Source organism: Ischnura elegans, chromosome 2, assembly GCF_921293095.1.
Source record: "Ischnura elegans chromosome 2, ioIscEleg1.1, whole genome shotgun sequence".
NCBI lineage: Eukaryota > Metazoa > Arthropoda > Insecta > Odonata > Coenagrionidae > Ischnura > Ischnura elegans.
The window spans coordinates 126872292-126897252 of NC_060247.1; the positions used below are offsets into that span (position 1 = coordinate 126872292).

Consider the following 24961-nt stretch of genomic DNA (forward strand, 5'->3'; position numbering starts at 1 on the left):
AACCAAATGCGAGGCCATGGTAATAATTTGCGATATGAAATACACAATTATAGACAACATATTTCTAAATTTGTGATTGGTTAACCATTGAAGAATCTTCTAAAATTAATCAAGAGTTTTTTATCTCACCTCTGATCGTCGTCCGCATGCTAGAGCAGACGTCCAAGTTAACTTGAAGCATTCCTTGTCTAAAATTAAATAAAATAATTCCCTTTTACTGAGACTGTTCTAATGGAAATAATTATCCCATTGTAGCCTTGCATTAAAATGCAAATATTGTGCTTTTGTGTCCGATTGATTATTTTACAAAGATCGCAGAAAGCATCAATGAATTGTAAAACTCATGCACGGATAAGGTGCAACACAGATAAATCGCTGCCAGATTATCAGGAATCTGCTGTACATAATTCATTATTATTTTCACATGATATTGGTACATTGAATCCTTATAATTCATCATTCTTTCAATCTTTGTTAGGTTCACCAATGTATTTGAAAAAGTATGAATATGTTGGTGAACCTATCAATGTTTATTCTTTAATTTCTTTTTCCTAAAGGGAAAGGTTTCATACAGTTAAGCCTAAAGTAATCACTTTCAATCCTCAATCGCTAAGAGCAGGGCCAGACCTTTTGCTCAATTTGATCAGTGTTCTCTTTGATATTTGTCAAGTCATATGAGTTTGTTCTCAATAAACATGATCATTTTCTTTTCAGGAAGTCTTAATGGGTTGGAAAGAATGAAGAATGTTGGTGCTACAGAAGTTTTCTTGTAAAATTTCTGTAATAAGGTTGTCTGCTTTATCGGTGCCCTCTAATTGCTACTCAGAAGATTAATAGTCAAATATATTTTTACTTCATTGCCAAAGCTTTATTAGAGCTTGTTTGTATATGGATAGTGTTTAATCAAAGAAGAAGATATTTTTAGAATGCTATTTGCGGTAGTATGCTATTTATCATCTACCATATCATTTCTGATGTGAAGTTACCTAACAGGAAGTCTAATAACTACTTACTCTATCTGTTGTGCATAGACTCATAAGCATGTATTACAATCATGGTGCTCGTATCATGTGATTCATAAAGTGCAAATATATTCAATACTTAGTATGTGTTGTGAATTTAACAAAAGAAGGTGTGTAATTATGATCTTCCTAATGCAGCTATTTAATTTTTTATACCAATGTACCTGCTGTCACAGATTTTAGAGATGAATATTTTTCTGAATAATTTGTAGGTTTTTGTGAAAAGGGCTTTTGTATCATGTGTTTTCCTGATCACTACTTTTTTAATGTGTATCAATGTAAAAAATGAACTAGAATTATTTCAATTCGATTTGAAATGCGAGCTTTAATTTGTTGTGAAACACTTCATTTATCTTGGCAATATGATTAGGTAATATAATACTGATTACTTAATGTGCCTTTTGCACAGTGGATGTACTTATTTGTTATGCTTGTTATTGAAATCTATGGCTGAATATTGAGAATGCCTTGGTCACATTAATTGATACATTACCTAATATGTTGGCGTAATGTTTGCCCTCCAGACTGTATTTTGTTGTTGCTTCAAGTATCTCGTGAAGTTGGACTGTTGTAAATGATTACGAGAAGTGTTTCTTCTGTCTTAAAGTATACATAATTAACAAATGGTTAGTTTATGTCGCCAGTTCAAAGATTTTTAATTATATATATGCATAGTTGGAATTCTCCTTTAACTGCACTCTATTACATATTTTTATCAGTGGAGAAAGCCAATCATGTATGTACAACTTTATCCCAGTATGGTAATAGAAATATCGTAACTATTTTAGGGAAAAAACCAAAGTTGATGAACAAGAGGACTGGTTACCTTGTTTAGCATTCTCTCTTTACTCATTCATTCTTGATTCAAACTTAATGTTAAAAATGCTCTCCCTTAGGGTTACCAACCCATCTGCATTTTCTGTGAGTTCCCGCTTTTGTAATGTTATTTTCTGTATATATCCTCCTTTTCTATTGATTGTGTGTGTATCCTGCGTGATTTACGTTCCAGTTACAATACTGAAAAAGTTTTGCCTTCTTTTAAAATTCCCTTTCTTTTAAAATCCAGTCCCTGATTTCTTATATTTTTGATTTTTCAAAATACTTGGCAACCCTTCAATCTCATCAATTTTTTTTGGAGCTGAAATAAGAGATTTTATTGTAATTTTAGGGTTTAATATTCCCTATATGAAGAATATTATTTAGAGCAGGAATCTACTCTACCATATATTACCTACTTAGAATGCATATAATGTGAGTATTTAAAATGAAACAGGGTTGTTTTAAAATTATTGCATTAGTGTTATAAATGGCATGGAATGGGATGTTATTTAGAATTTGATGCATAGTTAATTTAAATTGACTGTTGCTTATTTTTAAGAATTATCTCAAAGTGGTGTTTGGAATAACTTGTATTCAATACGTATATTATTATTCTGTGGAAAGTAATGGCTAGGTATTTTTAAATGTCCTTGACTAACAAACCTGGAACTCATCAAGGATTAGTTATTTTGATATTGTTAGTCTAAAGTTCTGCGGGTATGCTCTCCTTTCTTTGGGGACTGAGTCTTGTAACTGGTATAATGGTACCTGCACTCATATTAATATGAACAGTTTTCACCTATTTCATGCCATCTTCCATGCCATACTATTCCATAAGCACTGTAATCAAACAATCATTATTGTCTGAACTCTTCTCCTAGATAAGATGTGTGATGTATTCCTGGGTTAATTTGCTGTTCTCTGTAATTGTCGAGGTTTAACTTCAAGATGAAACTTTTTCTCTAGTATATTATGTACTGCTGAGTATTTTGCTACTTCTGGCATTTTTATTCCTACAACTTTTCTTATGCAAACTTTTAAGCAAATTATTGATCATTTAATCATATCAAAATCATGCATTTTTCATAAATTATATTTATCAAGTTGGTTGGTTTTCATTTGTTGGTCTTTTTTTCTGAACAGAATTTCATTAAGGTAATGATATAATTATTACAACAATATTCATGAAACAGTAATTTTCTGCCATGGTGCATGTTTAATGCTGGAATATGGAGGCATTGATTTTATTAGTAGATGAAACCAAAGCATCATTACTTTCAACTTAATCTTATGATTCAAACTGAAAATGTTGATAATTGTAACAAGACATTTTCTGAATGCGTTATGGAGAGCCTCCTGTTATTTTGAACAAAAAATAATGTGACAATTTGGTGAAAGGGTTTGGCATTCAATGACACTAAAGGACATTTTTACAATTTATAAGAATTACAGAAATTAAATGTTTTGGATATTCCATGTCATTGTGTGGTGGTTTGCACTTTATCATGATCTGTCATCAAGGTATCCAAGGACCCTTGAAATCCAGGAATTGGGTATTTTTCAATTTTCAAAACCAGGAAACATCTCTTGGTTATTCCCGAGTATTCAAAATTGTCATTTCAAGGCCTCCTTATTTCAAAAATGAACTCTGCTGCAAAAGTAATAATGAATGATGTAAATTATAGCAGTGCAGATAGACCGAATTTTCTCTACAATATCTTTGTGGATAGTGTGTTGAAGGTTACATTATTTTGGTATTATTTTTTTCTTTGCAGTTGATAATTGTTCACCATTACTATTTGACCTACCTATTTCTTCAGTGGACCCTTGTGTCTTATTCTCAGTCAAACATGTTTGCTTACTTCTGGTTTAGTCTTCTTCAATTTCCAAAATATTAAATATACCGTCATCAAAATGTAATATTCTCTTGCTTTTTTTACCACTCATTGCTGTTAATTAATTGAATATGTAATGTTGTGGATAATTCTAGGAAAGTACACCATTGATGCAAAAATTGAAAAACATCATGTTAACCCGTAATATTGGAAAACCTGAAATTAGGTTTGAAGTTTATGTTTCTACTTTTGAAGACACAGTTATCATCGTTGAGGTATTATCCTGGATTGGTTGTTAAGTTGGCAACTCCAGCATCCTAAGGATGATAGAATCAAAAATTTAATGGAGTGTGGCTCTTAATACTGCAGAACGTTGTTACTGAAGGATCCAATGGGTTTGTTCAGCAATGTTTTTGATCGTTGACCATGATTGAGTTTACCAAATAGGCCCATATATTTCTGTTCCTCTATCCACCACCTACTTCTTAAGCTATTTAAAAAAATGTTAGGCTTAAATCTTTTGCATATAATTATCACTAGCACCCACCACACAAGCCGCTGCTTTTCCAAAACTCCTCAACCTCGCTCGTTGCTTTTATAGTGTTCGTTGTTGTTTACTTTTTGTGAGGGATTACTTCCCTATATGATCACTTCTTCCTGAATAAGTTAAGGAACCTCTACTCCAATTATGTCACAGAGTCATGAAAAGTATCTGGCAACTTTCACCTTTTTTGATTTTAAAGTTATGAGAAAATGGCTGAATTACATTTTTTTCAATTGTGACTTATCATTCCTGTCTGTCCACCGAATTCTTTTCATGAATTGCCATTTTAAATTTTAATAATTACTAAGGAATGTCCACAACGCTATTCGGAGATAAAATCTTACTTCTATACCTCATGCCTATTTAAAATGCTTCTTGTTAGTTAATCTATGGAAGAATTTTTGGTAAGACTCCTTTTTTGCCCTAAAACATTATGGTCAGCTAATTTAATTTGTTTTCATGGATTTAACTGTATATTATATATTTATATTTTGCATGTATGCAAAGATAAGCATTCTAATAATTACTTGCATTTATTTAGCCTTTTAGATTTTATCAAGCGCTCGATAAGATGTTACGTACTAATCACTAGAAAAACTATTTGGAAGTGTATTTTTTAGGGAATCAATAGTAAGGAGGCCTCCATAAAGCTATAAAAGGAAGCTCAAATTGTAAAGGCTGCAAAATATATCTGTATACCAATGAGAAAAGATTTAGAAATTATTTTCTGTGATACCTAAGGATAAAGGCAAATATATTTGCTCTTTTACTATTATTTTCATGACCATGTGATTATCACGTTGCTATTGTCTACATAATTCAGCATTCTAATTATGCCTGATTGTCTTCCATGTTTAAAAAAAATCATATTTTGTTTTATTAAGAAGAAGAAATAAGCATTTATTATACTCAATGTAACTTTAAATAAATCAATCCATTGAAAAAAAAATTGAAATAGAATCCAGATTTAGTTGACCAGAGGGTATTGTGATGGTTGATTCATAGTCATCGGCTGATGACGTGCAGATGAAAATAAATGCATGAAAAAATTATCTCTTCTCTGAAATTTGAAAGAATACCTTTCAAGCATGTACAAAGAATAAATTTTAATTTAAGAAACAAAATATTTTTAGCCACCAGAATGATTTTAGTTTTGGTAGACTCAAGGCAAGTGTGCCTATTACCGACTTGCAGCTTAGTTGTTCAAAATAATGGCTGGAACAGTTGGTTCACGAAGTTACAAAATACCTTATTCAAATTTTCAGAATTTTGAGATTTAAGAAGATGAACCGTGTAAACTAATAAGATGTGTAATGTTCCCTTTAAAAAATCATGTTTTTGTGAAAGACTTGTATTTTACATAAGACTCCTCTTATTTTTCCACAAAATGGTATCAAAATTTTTTCATCTCTTCATCTGCCATCTTGTTACATGATATTTTTTGTGCACCCTTATTTTTTAATATGTACTACAAATATTAAGTACGTATGCAGTGGCAAATTATGTGCCTCAGGTAGTTCAATGGTAGTAGCTACTTGATATGAATATACAGTATCATTTCCCATAATTTATCTTCTTGCTATCTTAAAGCCAACTTGATATTTTCAGTATTAATAGTGTTTACTGACACAATTGACTATACTATGCATGTCCGTGTATTTCGTACAAAATACAGAATAGTTTACCTTCTAGGAATGGTTATGGATTGAAATATTTGTATCTTGTATGCAGCTATTTTAGTGAATGTATGATGTAATTATGCCTATTTGGACTAACAGAGTGAAAGCTGTTGTGTGGTATGAACCAACACGATATCTCTGCCAAAAGGTTTTTCTGGATATTTATTTGAAACTAGAGGCTCTTAAATGAGTTAACATTTTTTTAAATGGTTGATCTCTGTTTCATAGAATGCCTTGTGTCCATAGTTTAATTTATATAAGTCGATTAACTTAAATGATTATGCATGTATGTATATGCATCTTGCTTAGTCTTACTTACCATACTTCTCACTTTTATTTCTGCACCATTACTTTCTTAAATGTAGCTGAGAGCTGTTAATTGCTTTGAATGAGTTAGTTGGATTTAGCCACTTTCAGGCAATGCAACTGCTTGCCATGCACCATGGGCAGCACGGCACTTTGTCATGAAACCATGGGCTTATACGGGTGCCTTCCTACACATTGCAATGCATTGTCCACAACTCCCCGCTTTTTACAACAGCCATGGTTCTTACGGTGTTCATTTCCATCTGTTTTGTGCAACATCCTCTGCCACGTAGAATGTATATGGGCTCTCAGCCATGCCGGCTGTTTCTCACAGCATACTTCTGAGCATAATGTATGCTCTATGGGTATAGAGCATCGTAAAAAGCTGGATTGTCTGAAAGCAATCCTAAGCTGGCAGAAATATGTTTGTTCTAGCAGGAATTTGTAGTTAAATCAGTTGGACTTTTCAGTAAAACTATTGGAATTATTTTTAGCCCCCTCTGGTGGAGGAAGTTTTTGATGTTTTCAAGGTTGGAGGTTCTTGTGCTGGAGTATTCCAGTTACTGGAGTGAGTTGTGAAGAAAGCCTTACAATGTAAGTATGTACTGGCAATGTGTGTGTAGGTGGTGCCTGCAAATACTGTGCATGGGCTCTTAGGGAATACACATTCTTGTGTCACATCAAAAATAAAAACTGTTAGGTATTAGGTATGTTAGTTTTAAATATTGCCTTAAAATAACAATTGCATTTGTAATTCTATACATATTTACTTAACTGAAATTCCTGTGGGCATCATGGCTTTAGCTTTGCTGCCTTAGTCACATCCAGAAATGTTTTAAACCCACAATCCAGGGTTCCAATGTACAAGAATTGTAATAATAATAATATAGTTTTTATCAAAAGGCCTAATATCGTTTCCATGAGCTATTAAATTTTGGTGGTAGTGTAATTGGTGGTAGTAAAATTCAGTAAATTATGAAAGAAATATCTGTGAAACCATAATGCATGTGTGATACGAAAGCCTGCATTCTACACCATTCCTATTGGTATCATTTAAGTTTGGACCATGCTATTTGGAAAATTTACTATCAGTGTTTCAATTTCTAGACCATACTACCATTTTCTTTTTTGCATGTCTCTTTAAAAAAATTTCTAAGCTATTGTTAACTTTACTGTGTTGTATTGTAAAAACTTTCTTTACCTTTTTGCAATTACGGTAGTATAAGTCAATTTAGTGATTATTGTGGATGTTTTGGAAAACATACATGACATCTCCTTTCATCAAGTATGTATACAGTATTCTTTATGGTGTCTGTGTCTTACCTTTTACCATGCATTAACCTCTGTGTGGGAAATCTGTGGATAGAATACCATTTAAAAGTTGTTGATGTATTTAGATATTGGTGGGTGTTTCTTTCTTGAGAGGTGCTGTGCGAGGCACGGAAATGGAAGCATCATTGATTCCATAAACCCCTTTGTCCTCGAAAATCAGCATTATTATTTGCTACTGGACACCTTAAGTAAATTTAAATCTTTAATGACTGATAAAATAAGGTGATTTGCACCTTAAAAAATTAATGTTCTTCATGCACTTGAATCACATTATTTAGTCCATACATGGAATTCAAAATGTCGAGCACTTGCTCAATAGATCTCCAAAATCTTTTTAGCCTCAAGTAACTTAAATTTTACATGTCATCAAAAACAGGCAATGGTTGCTAGTATCATTCTCACATATTCAAGAGCGGTGATTAATTAACGCGTTCGCTGCCGCGGATTTTTCACCCATGGCTCCAAATGTCTATCTTTTTCCTTTTGCTTTGATACTAATTCCTGCGTGAAGATGAAGTACACATTTCGGTCAGTATGACCGAAGCAGCAGTGGATGTGTTTATAAAATATGCAGTTGCTTGACATTTTTTTTCTGTTTCGAGCTGTTCGAGTTGGAAACATTACAATCATTCAAAAATAAACAAAAAATGCATGCAGTTTAAAGACATTAAATTTAAAAATTGTCATATGCATAAATGTATATTACCCTGAATATTTTAAATACTGTGTTTCTCCAAATATAGTCCCTCCCCCCTAATTTTGAGCCTTTAGTTTCAGGAAAAATAAAAAAAAATATATGCTTGAACATAGTCCCAAAATAGTCCCCTTACCATTAACATGGGCATTTTTGAAAATGGGGGGATTCTATTCAGATAAATATGGTGAATACCGCTCATAAAGTTAGTGACACTGCTCAACAGCTGTTGATGGGGAAAGGTGATGTTAGTTTCCCTTGTGAACACACGTGGGTTGTCAGATGAGTTATTGACCTACCATGTGTAAAATGGTAATTTATGCTTTCAAGCACACTTTCATTTTTCAAAATCATTGACTCCTAGTGTGTTAATGTATTTTCTCCAGTGGTGTGTGTTATTCTCATTATCTCATCTCTGGAGTGATCTTCTGGAATTACTGAACTATTCTATTATCAAACTGCTGGTCTGTGTACAATGCTGATACTCAGTGTGAAAATAAGAATGTTTAACCATCTAAGAATGTTTTTGAGTTTTTGGAGGAGATTTGGTCCTAAAGAAGTCAAATATTGTATTGCTAATGGAGTGGATATTAGGGTGGCTTATTTTGCTGTTTGTTTCTGAGGGCAAGTTTTTATACCTAGCAAAACTTGCCTGCCATTCAGTATGTATCAATATTACAGACATGAATTTTTCACAAATCAATTTATATCTACTAGCATTGGTGGGGCATAGTCCTTGGGTGCCGAACTGAAGGTCGAGGGTTCGTACTCTGCCTTAGTAGGTTTCTACTATCCAGGGCATCGGTGTTTGTGATAGTCCATCGTTATTAATATTTAGAATTCCCTGATGTAAAAGGCCTTTATTGCTCTGTTTTGGGGTCAGGTAAAATAAAATATCTGTCAGAAATTTTGCCTCCTGAATTTCAAAATTTGGATTGACTGACTTGAAAAATTTTTTTCAGGTGTGTGTATTTTAATGGGACATGCCAAGAAGTAGTAATTTGATAGACCAGTCCTGGCTTGCCAGTTTTCTCTTTTTTATTATATTTATTCAGATTTCAATACTAGCTGTTGCATAATCAAGTGCTTTCCTCATCTCTTTGACTTATTTCAACAACTTGTTTCCATAACTTGGTGACATTGACTGGAATATATATCGTCATTTTGTTTTTTTATTGAAATAGAGAAAAGATTGTACAGTAATTTGTGTAGTGGTTTGCCTATTGTTATGAAATTTTGGGGCACCATACATATTTATGTACTTACTCAATGAAAAATGGTTATGTAAGTGTCATATTGACGTTTTAATATCAGTATTCAATGTCACTTACTTGTCTTTTCCTAAAAGTATGGTGTCTGTGGTCAAAAAATTTAGTTACAATTGAGTTGTGTTTTTGTCAAATTTTGACAAGAAATTAACCAAGCATGGCAAAATTCACATTAATGGTATGAATATGGGTTGGCAAGTTTTACTGGTTGCTAAACTTTGTTCTGAGAAAAAATGGTAAAATTAGTCCCCCTAGTGAATATCATTGGAGTTATTAAAGCCCTATAAAACCTTCCATCATTCATCAAAAAATTTACTCATGTGTTACTTGATTTCTTTGTTGCTATAGAATGTGCACTGCTGCTGATTCAAGCATCTGCCTACTGACAATTTCTCACCTGAATGATTTGGAATTTTATTCAGTATTCACAATGCAGTGACAGCATGAGAAAAATAATACTAGGATATTGCAGTAAAGCCATTAATGAGTGGGACCCAAGAACTTATCTGACAATCCATGTAAACCCCATGTTTTTTTTTATTGAGCTGAAATTTTCTTAACTACAGTATTTTAGTGCATCAGTTGCATAGGTGTTATCTCCTTACTTCTTCTATTTTAGCAATAGAGGTATGAACTTTAAATATAAAAAGCATAATCATAGTACTGTGGCACAGAAACATGTACATATAATATCCCACGTAAGAGGTCAATGCAAGAAATTTTGCATTTTGAAGGTGTAGATATGCATGGCTTTGGCTGACTTGAGTCGTCATTACATGTTGTCAAATGTTGAAGGATTTGTCATTTGCCTGGATTTCCTTTCATAAACTTTTCTTTTCCATGCAATACAGCTCATGTGTGAGACTGTGATTTTCTTGATAGCGAACTTCAGAATTTGTTAAATAGGACTTTTAATTAGACAAATTTTGTAAATATAAAAGTGTTGATGTGTCTAGATGGGTCTAATCAAGGCTGCTGATTTTACTCAGCGTGCTGCAGGGTTTTGGCTTCCTTTATAATTGACAAGCCATATGGTGGTATACTTATGTGTGCAATTTATTGCAAATGTTTGTGTGTATTGATTTTTTTCAGGAAACCTTTTGAGAATTCATTTTTTGTGCAGTAAAAATTGTTTGTCATTAGGCTATTGCAAGCTCTGTTGTAATGCTATACTTTTTTATCGCTTGTGTGTTGCTTTTGTCACTGTCCAAAGACAATTGCTAAAAGGTGATATATATGGTGATGTGGTGTGTTATCAGTGAAAAATTATGGATTGCTGTACATACCGAAAGTAAGATTCAGTAAAGAAGCATAAAGTATATTGTAATGTATTGAATCCATATTCAGAAATTAAAATACTATTTTGAAACATACCTAATGCCCAATATTCATATCTACGTATTTGTGTTTGAATGAATCTCTAGTTATTTCTACCCAATTTTTATTTAGGATTTTAAACTGCATTCCTCTATCAAGATCCTAATTTTTTAATCTAATTTCATTTTCCTACACATTAGGTTCTCTTAATTGAAATGTGCACCTATGTATGTCCAAATTATATTTTTTTCTTAAGGCCGTTTTATACGGGGCACGGAATTGCGCAGGATAGAGCTGCATTCATTTCTAGAATGGCGTGGAATTGTGCGAATGCATGAACGAAATTAGAACGGGCTATTTTGCCGTCTCGCATCCACGCATTCTAGCATGTGTTCTAGCAATTCACCGCTTTACACGATGCAATTTTGATTGTGCCTTCGCATGTACGTCAGATTGCGCGATTTCGTGTACTGTGTAAAACGGCCTTTATACCAAGTCTTCCTTGCAAACAGAGGAAGACTGGCAATGTGTAGCAACCATCATTGGAGATGCATTTTTTTAATTGGTAATATCTTTCTGTAATGGCTTAAAGGGATTCAAATTTGTGTTATGGAGTTGCTCATTCTCATTTGATGAGAAGGAGCAACTCCATAATCTTTTTTTTTAATTACAATATTTTCAACAGATGCATACCCTGCTAAAATTGTGACTGAAACAAGAGATTACATTATCTTTCTTAATATGTGATACGAAATGAAATTGCTACCATGCATGTTGAATTGTATATTCCTTTTATATCTTTAATCCATAGTGTGTACCTTGAATGACTCAACTCTTCAAGATAAAATCCCAAACATCTGGTTAATATGCCAGCAAAGCCCCAGATCCAAATTTGTATGCTTGCTGCAACCAACATTGCTAGAGATTGAAGGCTAATTGATGTGTAGATTTATCTCCTCGAATGATGAACTTTTTAAGTGAACAAGTTAAGGAGAATCCAATAAATTGAAAAATGACTCCATGAGGTAACATGTTTTACAGCTGAAAATTCTCACAAATTTATATGCAGCAGGAAAGACTATGGGAACCTTGATTACGTTACGTTACGGTGTTGGCAGGAGTAGGCATAAAATATAATTGCACAAAGTTCACGGCAAAAGGGAAGTTCTGCTAAAAGCAGGTAACTAGGCAGGCTGAGCCATGAAAACTGATGATCCTTCTTTGCCTGGAACACTTATTTTCCCCTCACTCACAATTAAAGGGAAAGATCTGGCCTATGACCAACCAAAGCTACTCAAAAGTTACTGATGAAGGACGTGCCAGTCAGTGGGAGCATTGCAATACCATGGTATCATAAAACTGCTGTAATCATAAAATCTACACCTCAATTAGCCTTCAATCTCTAACAATGTCGGTTGCAGCAAGCATACAAATTTGGACCTGGGACTTAGCTGGCATATTAACCAGATGTTTGGAATTTATCTTGAAGAGTTGAGTCACGAGTACTTTTATTTTGAGGTCCAAACTAGTTGGTCCCCATTATCACGTAAAATACATCTTTCAGTTCAGTAAGCAACTTCATGAGGATTGGGAAGTACATGGTAGTAATTATATTAAATTCATTGGACATCCCTTACAAATTTTATACTAATTAGCTTTAATAATGCCGACAAAACATAGCATACCTATTCAGGGGCGCAGCTTGGAAATAAGGTTAGGTGGGGTTTTAGGCACAACTAATACTGGGGTGTCTAGGGGTATGGCCTACCCACCAGGGTAAGCGGGGGCCTTCCCCAGAAAAAATTAGGGTAAATAGTTAGTTTCACGGCTTTCTGAGGGATATTTTATAAATCCTTCCAAAATTTTATAAGTAATATTAATGCGATTGAGTAAAATGGATTTAACTTTTAAAAATTTTCTGACCTCTGGAGGGGGCTTTATCTTCCAAAACCCCCCCTCACTGCACCACTGTACCTGTTGTTAGGAGTAGTTTCCAAAAAATATTAATAAATAGCTCTAACTACTTTTTTTAATGAAAGATAGTAGCACTTTTCCACAGTATTTTAACCCTTTTAGTGCCGGCCTTTTTCACCTCGTATACGCGAAGAATGCCAGGGCTTTTTTGATGAATTTGCACGATTTTACTTAAAATTTTATAAAAATTCTAATATGAATGTGTTGAAGCTAATTATTTTTATTTAAACTGCTAATACTTACATCATTGATTAAAAAGTTCACCTATGTTGTTATCTCTTCTGTACAACTTGGGAAAAATATTTAATTTCTAAATTAATTTAAATACACCTGGCCGATAGATCGGCCCGTGGCATTCTTTGCGCATACCCCTCGGGCTGATAGATCGGCCGGCTGGCACTAAAAGAGTTAAAGGGTGCGACACATTTCAGCTCACAGGGTCATCATCGGGAACAAGACATCGGGTCTTATACCAGATGATGGCTCTGAGCCTAAATGCGTTGCATGCATTAAAATATTGTGGAAAAGTGCAACCATCTTTTATTTAAATAAGTCAAAATTTTACCATGTAACGCCTGAATCTGTTGAGCTTAGCTCTAATTTTATTAGTCTGAATCTGGTGAGGCAGGCGTGGGAGAGAAGGTGGCTTGTAAAAAAGCTAAAAATATTCTTCATACACAGGTGTATTTGTTGGAAGTTCAACTGGAGTATTTTAAGAGTTCACCATTAAAACTCAAAGAGGAATTCTGGGAATTGTACCTGGCCATAGCGAGACTTCTCATTAATACTGTTTTAATGTATCCTACTTCAATTCACTCAGTTGGAACAGTTGAGAACTGAGCAAACGACCTGGTTGGAGAGAGGCTGATCAAGTACAAATTTGTTAACACGCTGAGTGCCACGTCAATCATCGGTGACTGACACGGAGCTTTCTTATCAGGCTAAGTCAGTCACCAGTGACTGACAGTTAAAAATATGATAATAAAGGTAAAAATTGATCATCTTTTTAGAAATAGTAATAGATTTTATTAAAACAAGGCAAACATAAAAATGGTAGTCCCTCCTTGGTGTCAAAAAGTATTATAACTTTTTTGGTCAAATTTTCTGCTATTTTTCTGCCGCATTTTCTTCGTAGCACGATTTGCAATATTTTTGCACTGCTCAAGCTCATAAATTCTAATTTGCCTTCCACCTGCTCAGGCACTGGTTTCTGTCGGATGAACCAGGCAGTCTCTCCTGGGCCACCGAGTTTGGATCATCCTCACAAAATGAGAAACCTTGTACATATATCTTGGCAAGATAACTCTGGTTCTTGCTATTAAATATTCCTTTAAAATATGGATTAAAATGGGCATGTACAATATGAAGAACCAAGTTTGTTCCACGTCTTACTCTTCCCCATCCGCAGAGCTCATTGATAGTGTTTGCAATTTAACTGAGAGCACCTTTTTCCTACTTGCTTTTACCCCCACCTCTCAAATACCTTAGTACCAAATGTAGTGCCCCCCTCTCACCTTAAGCTACGTCCTCACTTGAAGAAATGCTCTGACTTCAGCAAAAAAAGAAGCACATTGACGTATAAAACTGACGATCGCTAAAGAATTCCTTACCCATGATATGGCTAAATTTGTGGACCAGGCTGACATGAGGATGTAAATGAAAATGCAGCATTCATTAGGCACTTATCACAGGTTTTTATTATGTAACCATTTAAATCTGAATATCATGAAGGCTAGATATAAATCCTGTACATACGTCTCCTTTTATCAAAGCTTCAATTCATTAAAATGTCTATGAGCAAGGGCAAAAGATAAGGGAACATTCTTACACCATTCAATGTGAGAAATTTTCACAATATAAACTTTGTGTCTCACATACTAATACTTGAAGACCTCAGCTTTGAGTGTGAAGGATAATGACTAGAAACATACTCAGATAAAATTCTGACCTCTGGAAAATAATTTTAGGCTTGGTTACTTAACACTTTGATCCGTTTGCTTAAAACCATGAAAAATTGAGCTACTCCATAAGGTACGAGATGGGTCAGAAATACCACAATATAGGGAGACTAACTTCAAAACCAGTAATAAGAAATTTTCTAAAATAGCATGTTGTCTATAGATATGTTATATTCCAAACAATCGGGATTCACAGTATTTAAAACTTTGATTTCTATTTAACGCTTGGCTACTAAAATTAAAATTGAATAATCGATGCAAAATATTACAAATACACGTGTAATAGATCAAATAGGTAATCACTTCCATTTGAATTGTATAGGACTTGGAGAGTACAAAAGCTGTGAAGCAAGCTAATAAAAAACCATTAAAATACTTTATACACAACTTTAGCAGTAATCCTGAGAGAAACAGCTCCTCAGTGAACTGAGCTCTTAACTTATTTATAAACTAAGCACAAGGGAAAATTGGCTACGAGAATGTTTCAATTACATTATTAAGAAATGCAGCAATGACCAAACTGGCAATTCTCAAACATAAAACATTTTGGCCTTACGTAAGTTCATACATACAAAAAACCTTAATCATAAGATGCATTCCGACCGGGATTAACAACCACATAAATATAAAGAGCATTGCTGTTTCAAGAAATGGATGTAGTGCAGAACATGTAAATATTGCATACTACATCAAGTAGAAAACGTTATCCTGAGAGCTTTTACAATTAAATACAGCTGCAATCAGGGAACACATACCTACAAATAAATCAACCCTTATTAATACCTCTATAGCTGAATTAAATCCATTTTAAAAGCCCTCTACATAGCAGGAGTATTACTTGTTTGCCATAGATTGCCACAGCCTAAAGCTATAGCAACACTAAGAGCTCTGAATATATCTGAATTGAGCACTGGAGATTTTTTGTGCAAGCAGACTTCTAACTGATCTGTCCATCTCATTCATCTTTGCACGGTCACATAATATACTTATCACATGCATTATTTACAAAATAAAGTACCTCTCTCTCTCTCTGCGTCTACCGCTCATTACTGAATCTCCTATGTCGGCCGCATAGGTTCTTTTAACTCTCATCAACACCATCGTTATTTTCCGAGTCAACAAATTCTACATGCGTGAAGGGAAAATGCCCCACTTTTCCATTCAATTCTCCTTCCCACTGACCATTAATGTTCATTTTTGTAACCTTAATTATATCCCCAACTTCCAACTTAAGGGCTGTCTTGTCGTATGCGTTTGGAACTCTGGCTTGCTTCACTCTGGCATAAGCTGGGAGTTTCCTTTGAATGTTGGTCCTCCGTACTGCGGCATCTTGCTGCTGGCTAACAGCATTACTTCCCCCAGAGCCAGGGCGATTTCCGTCATTTAAGCAATGTTGTCCGTCCTCCAGCTTCTGGACATACGGTACAGGTATTGAACCAGTGCGACCACAACTGTTTCTGGCTGTCCACCACTGTTCTTCATCCTTCGAAACAACAGTTAATATATCTCCTTTCTTGAACGGTAAATCATCGGCATCTCTGCCATCAAAATCATATTTTGCAACGATTTTCTCGATGCGACGTGGCGCGGGTTTTATGAGAGGTGTGGTATCAAGGTAGTGTAACTTGTAAAAAGCTAAGAGACCAGGCAAATCAGAAAACATCTGATCACCGATTCGGAAGTTAGTCTGTTCTCCCTGTTGTATCTTGTTTATGATGTAATGACTCACTTTACTGTCTTCTTTGACACACAGTACATAATCTCCATGGATGGTAGTGCTGTCTCTGACAAGAAAAACTCCTCCCTCCTCAGTAAGCAACAGATCAGTTGCATCCTGACGAGACATAGGCCCAAAATACCAGCTTGCTCTATCACTAGGGTCAAATGATGCCGCCATTTTTAAACTATATATTCAATTTAGTAACACGAATGTATACTATCATTAACTAATGATCACCGAGTGGGTTAGTATAGAAGTGACAAGAGAAAAAGCACATTTGTCCTTAATTTTGTATGAATACCGGCTTCTACCAAACACCAGCATCACAGAACCCTAGCACTGGCATTAGCCCAAAAGCCACTGGCATATTTAATATCACCTTCTGCGATAAAAAATTAATATTTACAGTTAGTTAAAAACGATGATATGATTGGAGATGGAATTAAAGACACTGTCAACTTCTTCCAACAGCAACTTCTTTCACATCAACCGCTATTCAAAGCGAAACAGGCATAAAAATGCAATTGGAAAGCGTTAAAAACACATCACATGTTGAGGGGAACGGTTAGCGGCCGCAACCCCACCGATCAGGGAGGCGGAGAGAGTTTCAGGTTTCACAATTAAATCTCGCACATACGAATCACTATCACCAAACACACACTGACGAAGAATTTCCCCAGGTCTTTTGTACAGGAGAAATGACCGAAGGCCAGACGGAAATGCAGCAATTTCTCAATTCAACAAGTTCAGGGTGTTACCCACACTTCACAGGTTACTGAACTACCGACGACCACCTGAGAAAACACAAAAAAGGTGAGAAAAGTGGTAATTTATACATTAACGTGAACATTTTTTCCAATTATGAGACATTAAAATTCATAAAATATTTCCGTGTAAAGGAATAATAGCGTAACTATTACAGGATGTAACCATTACTAGCTAAGATTCTTACATTAATATTTCCTTTATCCGCCGTGCATGGGAGCCGACTTCGTTATTACGCGAAAATTATATAAAATATAACTTAGAAGTCTAATTTAAAAACTTATTTCTTCGAAGCAAGCGTTATTCCATCATCAAAATGCTTAAAATTCGGGAATTTTACACTGTAAGTCCCATAATAATGCCACTGACTTTTCTCCTTCAATTGTTTTCCAGATGGAGCCACAGAGGCTCCATTATGTGTCAAGAGTGGCCTTTGGTAATTAACCTTTCATTTATTAATTTAATGGTCTTGATTCGTCTGCCAGGTTTAATTTCACCAGTCTACATAGCACAATTCTCAGTTTTTGGCTCTGTTATTTTCATTTATTTTATAAAACGATGACGATTCAAGTTAAATACCCTGTGCTCGATAGCTTCCCGGAAATGTCATTTAAGTTGCTCGAAGACTGACGCCGTAATGTGCACCCTCTTTTTTTGGGCTAACCCTCATGTTATATTGCCTCGTCGAGTTACTCCGCTGTTACTCATTGACAGAATAATGTTTCAGCTGTCTCTCTGGAGTAAGGGCAGTAATTCTTAAGTTGGTGTTGAACCCTGTTGTTGAACACTGTTGCATTAGCAAAGCTCGTTGGTGGTGGACATATGTTTCGCAATATTGTACTCGTTACAGAATTCAATGGGTCATGAATGTGCTGATTTAACGTATCTCCTTTCAACTGTGGTATGGTTTTTATTGGGTAGTTTCTCATATTTCTGGATACTTCCAAACGCATCGTTTCGTTCCGAGCTAGTAGTGGCAATGAATCGTGGAAGCGTGGAAATATATTTGCGATGAACGATAAATCTTTGCATCAAACGAGCATTCATGAGATACTTATATAAGTAAGTCTTATATCTGTGCTACTTCGTCGCTTATATTTCGACGATTTCTGTCGTTAGAAACTTTTTTACAGTTTCACTGCCTAAAGTTACGGTTTTTCCTGTTAGGTATGAGATTTTTTACTCGTCATTGTATCGAGGAACCCTGAAATGTTACCCAATACCCCTCAACCGTGTTTTTCCGTTTACAGCATCTCTCTCCATGATTCGTCCAAACCTGCTTCCTGTTTCATCTTCTCCTGCAATTTCCTTATCCTCTGTAGTGCTTTCATCAATTTTATGACAACTTAGTTGAATTGTAATTTGTCAGTCTTTTTACCGTGTACGTTTTAGCCCTCATCTTGAAACCTGCATAACAACTTCCTAGTCTTCATTGCTCTCAAACCTCTCAAATGGGTTCCTCACAGATGGATCTCCCTTAGTGGTGTGTATGATGGCAAGAAACCTCACAGCCAAGCAAAAATGCTGCATCCTCTATTATTAATGAATTAGTTAGTATTTTTGCATGCCTAGGGTTTGTGTCATCCCACAAGTTTTAATGTCCACATGTTGTTACCAAGAGAAGGAGGCCACTATGCTTACTTGCTACTGATGTGTAGATGGGGACATTTCCAGGTTTGGCACTACTCAAGAAACCAGTATGGATAGAAAGCAGGACACCTTGGGTGCTTTCCAATCACCTTGCGCAGATTAGCTCGCATCGCAACAGATTGAAACACACTAGCGCAGACAAACAATGGTGCAGGATGTGTTCCCATCTGTTTAGCGCAGATGACGTCACAATTGCGATTGGAGCACGCCCTGAGCTGAACAGTTTAAAACAGATCAGCACAGATACGGGATTGGAAAGCACCCCTTGTGTCTGGCATGCCAATATGTGTCAAAGAGGTGCAAGACTTAAAAATCCATCTCTGTAGAGTTGCATCCTCTACCCCTTTTTAACAATGCTTATTTATCCATGTACATTTTGAATTTGGAAAAGCATAATAAAGAAACTGTAAGCGTGGATAAGGTCATAATAATTCATCTATATTAAATTGTCAATAATTGTGTATACAGGGCCGGATTTACCGTAAGGGAAAATAGGCACGTGTCTAGGGCTATCGCCGTCCAAAGGGCACCTTCAAGGGTGGCGGTTCATTCAGTTAAAGCAGTATGCAATGTTTTTACTTTTGAAGTTACTCTTCTTTTTTGTTGTATGAATTAAGGGTGGACATTATTTTTGGAAAGAGTATCCATAAAGTGTTTTAGTTGCATAAAAGTGAAACTGTTTCATGTAGTTTTATTCCAAGCTGTTTTTCTATTATTGAATCGTCTGTTTTCCCTGCGTATACATTCAAGCATAAACTTATTCTGTCAGCCATATATTCGTGTATTCCTTTTTTCGAACCTTACCTCATGGGAGTGGCTATGCCTTATTATAAAAATCAAGGAGGGGGGTAGGCTCAAGTGAGGAGGGGCGCTCAATGGAGAGGTGCCTATGGTGTAACTTTGGGTAAATCGGCCCCTGCATGTATACCCAACATGGTGGACGGACTCAAGATACATAACCCTGATCCTTTTCCAATCCATGAATTTTAACTTGTTTTTTCACCCTAAATTCCACACATCTCATCGACCTTATATCTGTCTCAAGCAGTGCTACCCTCCATATCAATCCTCCATCCTCCTTTGATAGCCTTAAGTGCATTTATAATAGGGCAGTTTCCTTCATCAAAGAAAACGAAAGGCATTGATTGCGATTCCTTACCCACCATTAGTGTATTCATAATATACAAATTATTTGGTTTTAGAAATACCAGTTTAGACGAATGGCAATGGTCAATTTTATCCTCATTTGAAAAAGGCCAGTTTGGCGCCCATGCGATGCCACTCCACGTGACGTCACAGGGACCTTGTTTCTATACGAGTAGATAGGAGTTTTACATCGTCTGAGATTACCAATGCATGCATATGGCACAGAGCTCAGGGAAACATGTCTTAATAATCACCTATTAAAACCGGCTAAGGTGGGAAAATTTTCTTCGTTTGATAAGGTATTAATAATCCTTATTTAAGCCAAGCGCTACCTGCTAGCATCCTGCATCATATCAGCGCTCAAAGCCTCGCCCCAAGGTCACCTCACTTGCGGCAGCGGGAACCAGAATGACGTCACACGGAGATTTCCCAGCATTCATACTCAACCGTCGCGTTTTCGTGCGCTTGAAAATTTTCACTTTTCATTTAATCGCAAAAAATAGATATCGTCATTCGAAAATCTAAAAGCGTGAAATACTTAGTCCAGGAGCAATAATCTTTCGATTTAGGTAATAAAAAATAAAGGAAACCACCCTATTGAGCTGTAACAGTCCCAAGTTCTTGCATGTGCAGCTTGCTTATTTTTCAGGATTAGGTTTCAATATTTACTCTAGCCAGACTCATATTTGCAAACCAACCCTCAGTTAACCCTTAGAATGCTGGAACATTTTAAAACATTTTGCACGCTGACTGCGGACTTTATCCAAAATTTTTATTCCTACCTGGATATAAGGGCACTTTCACTCACCATAAGGACCGCTAAGGGGCTTAACTCTATCAGACCAGCCCTCGTTGCAGGGGGTGCCTCCTGCACAGGGGGTTTCTTCTGCACTGGCTGGCTGCTAAAATCGTGAACTTCCGCAGCCGAAGGGTTAAATCTCACTCCAACTAATTGCTAGCTTTTAGATGCAATTTTTTGTATCTTGCAATAGAATATTGTTGTTCTCCATTTGCCATTGTATAGCCTCACTCTAGTCTATGATGGGCTTTGCCATGTGTCAGTTACATCACGTCAGTTGTACTCACTCCACCTTAATTAAACAAACTTTGATTCATATACTTGGCATTCCACCTTGATTCAGCAAACATTTGGGCCTTAGATTATGGTAAAATTTTATACATGCATGGATATCTGTCTAAAATTAATTTATGGGATACATGTTTGCTATAAAAATTGTGATTTATGCACGTTTTAATTTTTGCTCTTCATTGGAAAGAAATGTGCAACAAGGAATAAAATTCCTTGTACCAATCCATCTAACCGTCAGAAATCCTTGATTGGTCTCATTTCAAAGGTAATACTTTGCTTAAGGCATTCTATATCAAATAAATTCATTTAATTTCCCATTATTTTCAGCTTTAAATAGCTAGAAATGGTTAATTTACTTTTCTCAAATAGTGTACCTTAGAATCAAGATAAGCTAACATTTCCTAACCAATCCAAAAATAAAACAGAATGGCAACTCACAAAATAAATTCATTTAAATATTCAGGCATTTATATTTTATTAGCTGAGCTTCTCCTCCTCCATTTGTGTTACATACAGTATGGGCTTATTTTTATGTTACCTAATTTTATTTTTCTATACCACCAATATTTGCTTTTTATATTATTTACAAAATACTTTTGGAAAAATTTATGGGAGGGCCAAAATGAAGGCTTCATAAAATATCAATCAGTATGCTTTGGTTATCAACTTGACTCATGCCATGAACATGAAATTCATTTCTTGATTAAAGCTTTCTCGGCTCATGGTGATCAAGGAGAGATGTATGGGTGTATTCAGTGTGATGTATCAGAAATTGCCGTGACGTTTTGTGACCGACTGCTGGTCACTTCTTCAAGGGAAACATGTCAAAACCTGACTCATCCGTGGAGCCATAGATTTAAAGAAAAAAATAACCATAACAGAGATGCCGGATTGAGAATTAGCAATACATGGAACCCAGTCATCCATTACAGTTCTTCATCTTCCCCCTCCAGTCCTCACTCCTCACCCCCTATGCCCACCTCTCCCACCTGAAATAAAAAGGCAGTACAACCAAACTCCAGTACCATTCACTTGAAGAAGTGACCAACAGTCGGTCACAAAACGTGGGGGCAATTTCCGATACATCATGCGGCATACACCTGTATGCCTCTCCACCATGAAATACATTGTCGGTAAATTTTGTCTTGCAAAGATGAGTTATTGTTTAAACAAATATTGATTTAAATATTGCCTAGAGTATTTCCAGAATGAAATGTATACACTTCATTTAGCTCTAAGGAAACACTAGGTCACATTACCCCATGCTTATTGTACTCAACCTTGAATCAAGGCACAAATGTTTCTTTTGTTCAAGAATCTAATCCCTAGCCATTGGGCTAGAATATATTTTTTAGCTTGTTGTGATTGTTATGCTGAATAATACTCTTATGAGGTTGCTGTAAGAGGAGCGTTTATTGCCTCTTCAAAATACAGACTGCCCTGTAGCCGAGATGGCTTGCTCATATATTGGCGGCAAACTCTCTCGAACGCCACATCGGAACTTCAGCGAACATTCTGGAATTTTTCTGGAAAGAGACAGAAAAAATTGTGGATGGCACCGAGAATCGAATCTGATTGGGAGTCGAACACCTAACCTCCGGTCCAACTCCATGTTGTGGTGGCTAATGTACCATAAGCTCAATGTTTCATCTCAGTAATTTTTTGTGGAAAACACTGTCTCAGAATTTCTTTGTAAGACCCATATTGCCTGCACAAAAGCTTTCAAATCCTAAAACTTATTTTGGATAAAAAATTTCAAGCATTAGCCTAAAACGTTGTGAAAAAATCTGCCAAAAAATTCTAATAATAACCTCTTGAAGATCAAGTATGAGTCAATTCAAAATCTTGGCTCAGTCTTCCCACATGTTATCGCTTCACCTGCAGTGTGTACTGGAGGCATTGTGTGCATCCGCAACATTTCTTGCATTTTGAAACAACGTACATGATACATATTTTATGACTCAATTTGACCTCTGTCAGTGCACTGCACAACGATGGTATTCTTAAAATTTTGACACTGATATATTTTCGTGCTTGCCTCACACAATTTTAAATTTTTTTCTTTAAAAATGTGGGGTGAAAATTCTAAATAAAAATTCTATAAACCTATCATTACTTTTGACCAATGCATTGGCTGAATATAAATATGTACACATATCAATGGGAGCAGGCACGTAGCCAGTCGGGGCTTAGCCCCTTGAAATATTTCCCTTGCTGTGATCTTCAGAGTTACGACTTAGCAATTTCACATGGGCAGAGCTGAGATTTTGTTTGAGTTGATTCATATTGCTGACCTTCTAGAGGTTATTTTTACAATTTTTCGGCAGACTTAAGGAAAAATCTTGACCCGTGCTATTCTGATTTTCTCTGAACTATTCAAAGTTATGGACCGAGGATAGGGTCTGATATCCAATATTTTCTCAGAATTGGATAATATAAAGTGAAGCCACCAAAGCCCTAAGTTAAAAAGTTTGCAAGTTAATTGCAAAATCAGGTGGATTTCTGTAAAAAATATGACCACAAAGACCAAACCACGATAACTGCTACCATTTTGTAAAAGAACCAGCAATGGCTATAAATTTCAGTGCTACACAAACAAAATTTGTAGCTTATCTAATGAAAATAGTGATTTTCCAATGCATTGAAATTAAAAAAAAAAGAATGCAATTACCAGTGTAGACAACCAGAACATCACCCATGAACCAAATTTATGGTTATGTGCCTGAATGATTGTGAGCTGGGTTTTTGAGATGAGGGTATAAAATGGTAAAATAAGAAAAAGACCTTTAACATTAGGAATTTGCTAACAGTAATGAGGGGTGCCACTTAATTTCACTACCCTGCTTGTGGTTTTTCCAAGTATCAAGTAAAGACATGATCACTTTGATTATTTTTGGATGTAAATGTCCAGAGGTATTACCCAGAATGGTAATGGTCAATCAGTAGTTTACTGGCAACTACTATACCCTTTGAGCTACCATTTTGCCAAGTGAATAATTATGTAGGTAGTATTGCAAAATATTTGTAGCATGTTGGGCGAGTACAAGCATACAATGTGAAAATAAGTTAATGCCTGCTTGGAGAAAATAAGTTTATAAATTGGACTTCTAGCTAACATTCCTTTCAATTACCTTATGGCACTGGAGTCAACTCTCATGCGTGGTGAGCATAGGGAACATTTATGTAATGATCTTAGCCAATATGGTTCAAACAGTGGTACATCCTGTGATAGTTAACCATTATCCCTTTCCAGTGAAATAGTGAATGAATTTAGATAGCTCAAAATTGTGAAAATGTATGAAGTTACTCTTAAGTAAATGATCAATGCAGATCTGTACTTTCAGAGAGCATTCCTTTCCAATTTCAGTAGAATGCTGTTCAACCATTCAACTTTCAGCCCCAAGTAGTACCCCTTACCTCCATTACTCATCTGCTACTACTTGGCTGTCAAATTGTCCGTGTTGATATCTGCGATAACCACATTATTTTAATTTTGACATTTTTTCCCTCAGCAGATTCATTTACATTTAAAACTATTGTGGATTTTGCCCCTTTAAAAACTGTTTTACACGAGGCACGGAATTGCGCAGGTTAGAGCTGCATTCATTTCTAAAATGGGGGGGAAAATGTGCAATTGCATGAACGAAATTAGAACAGTGGCTATTTTGCCGTCTCGCATCCACGCATTCTCACATGCGTTCTAGCAATTCACCGCTTTACATGACGCAATTTTGATTGCGCCTTCGCACCTACGTCAGATTGTGCAATTCTGTGTACCGTGTAAAACGGCCTTAATACTACTCCTTCTCGAGAAACCTATGCAAGTAAGTTGATATTATTTC

The 24961-nt window shown here is 35.7% G+C and overlaps 2 protein-coding genes across 5 annotated transcripts in view; one reads left to right on the plus strand and one right to left on the minus strand.

Moving 5' to 3' along the window:
* The window catches only part of LOC124154627 (serine/threonine-protein phosphatase 4 regulatory subunit 4-like), a 65863-nt gene extending 54991 nt beyond the window's left edge, over nucleotides 1-10872 (plus strand). For all 4 annotated transcript variants that reach the window (XM_046528468.1, XM_046528467.1, XM_046528470.1 and 1 more), the window contains one exon: nucleotides 715-10872. In XM_046528468.1, the coding sequence (XP_046384424.1) occupies nucleotides 715-724 (10 nt within the window). In that variant the 3' untranslated portion in view covers nucleotides 725-10872. The remainder of the gene's footprint in view (nucleotides 1-714) is intronic.
* A 3588-nt stretch (nucleotides 10873-14460) lies between these two features.
* Nucleotides 14461-17632, minus strand: LOC124154630 (adapter molecule Crk). The gene is made up of 2 exons (XM_046528474.1): nucleotides 17421-17632; nucleotides 14461-17262 (listed from the first exon to the last, which is right to left on the minus strand). Exon 2 carries the CDS (start codon nucleotides 16643-16645, stop codon nucleotides 15830-15832), a length of 816 nt encoding a protein of 271 aa, XP_046384430.1. The 5' UTR covers nucleotides 16646-17262; nucleotides 17421-17632; the 3' UTR covers nucleotides 14461-15829.
* Nucleotides 17633-24961: the final 7329 nt, after the last annotated feature.

Coding starts and splice junctions, on each gene's coding strand:
- LOC124154630 (XM_046528474.1), bottom strand. CDS start 16,645: ATGGCGGCATCATTTGACCCTAGTGATAGAGCAAGCTGGTATTTTGGG.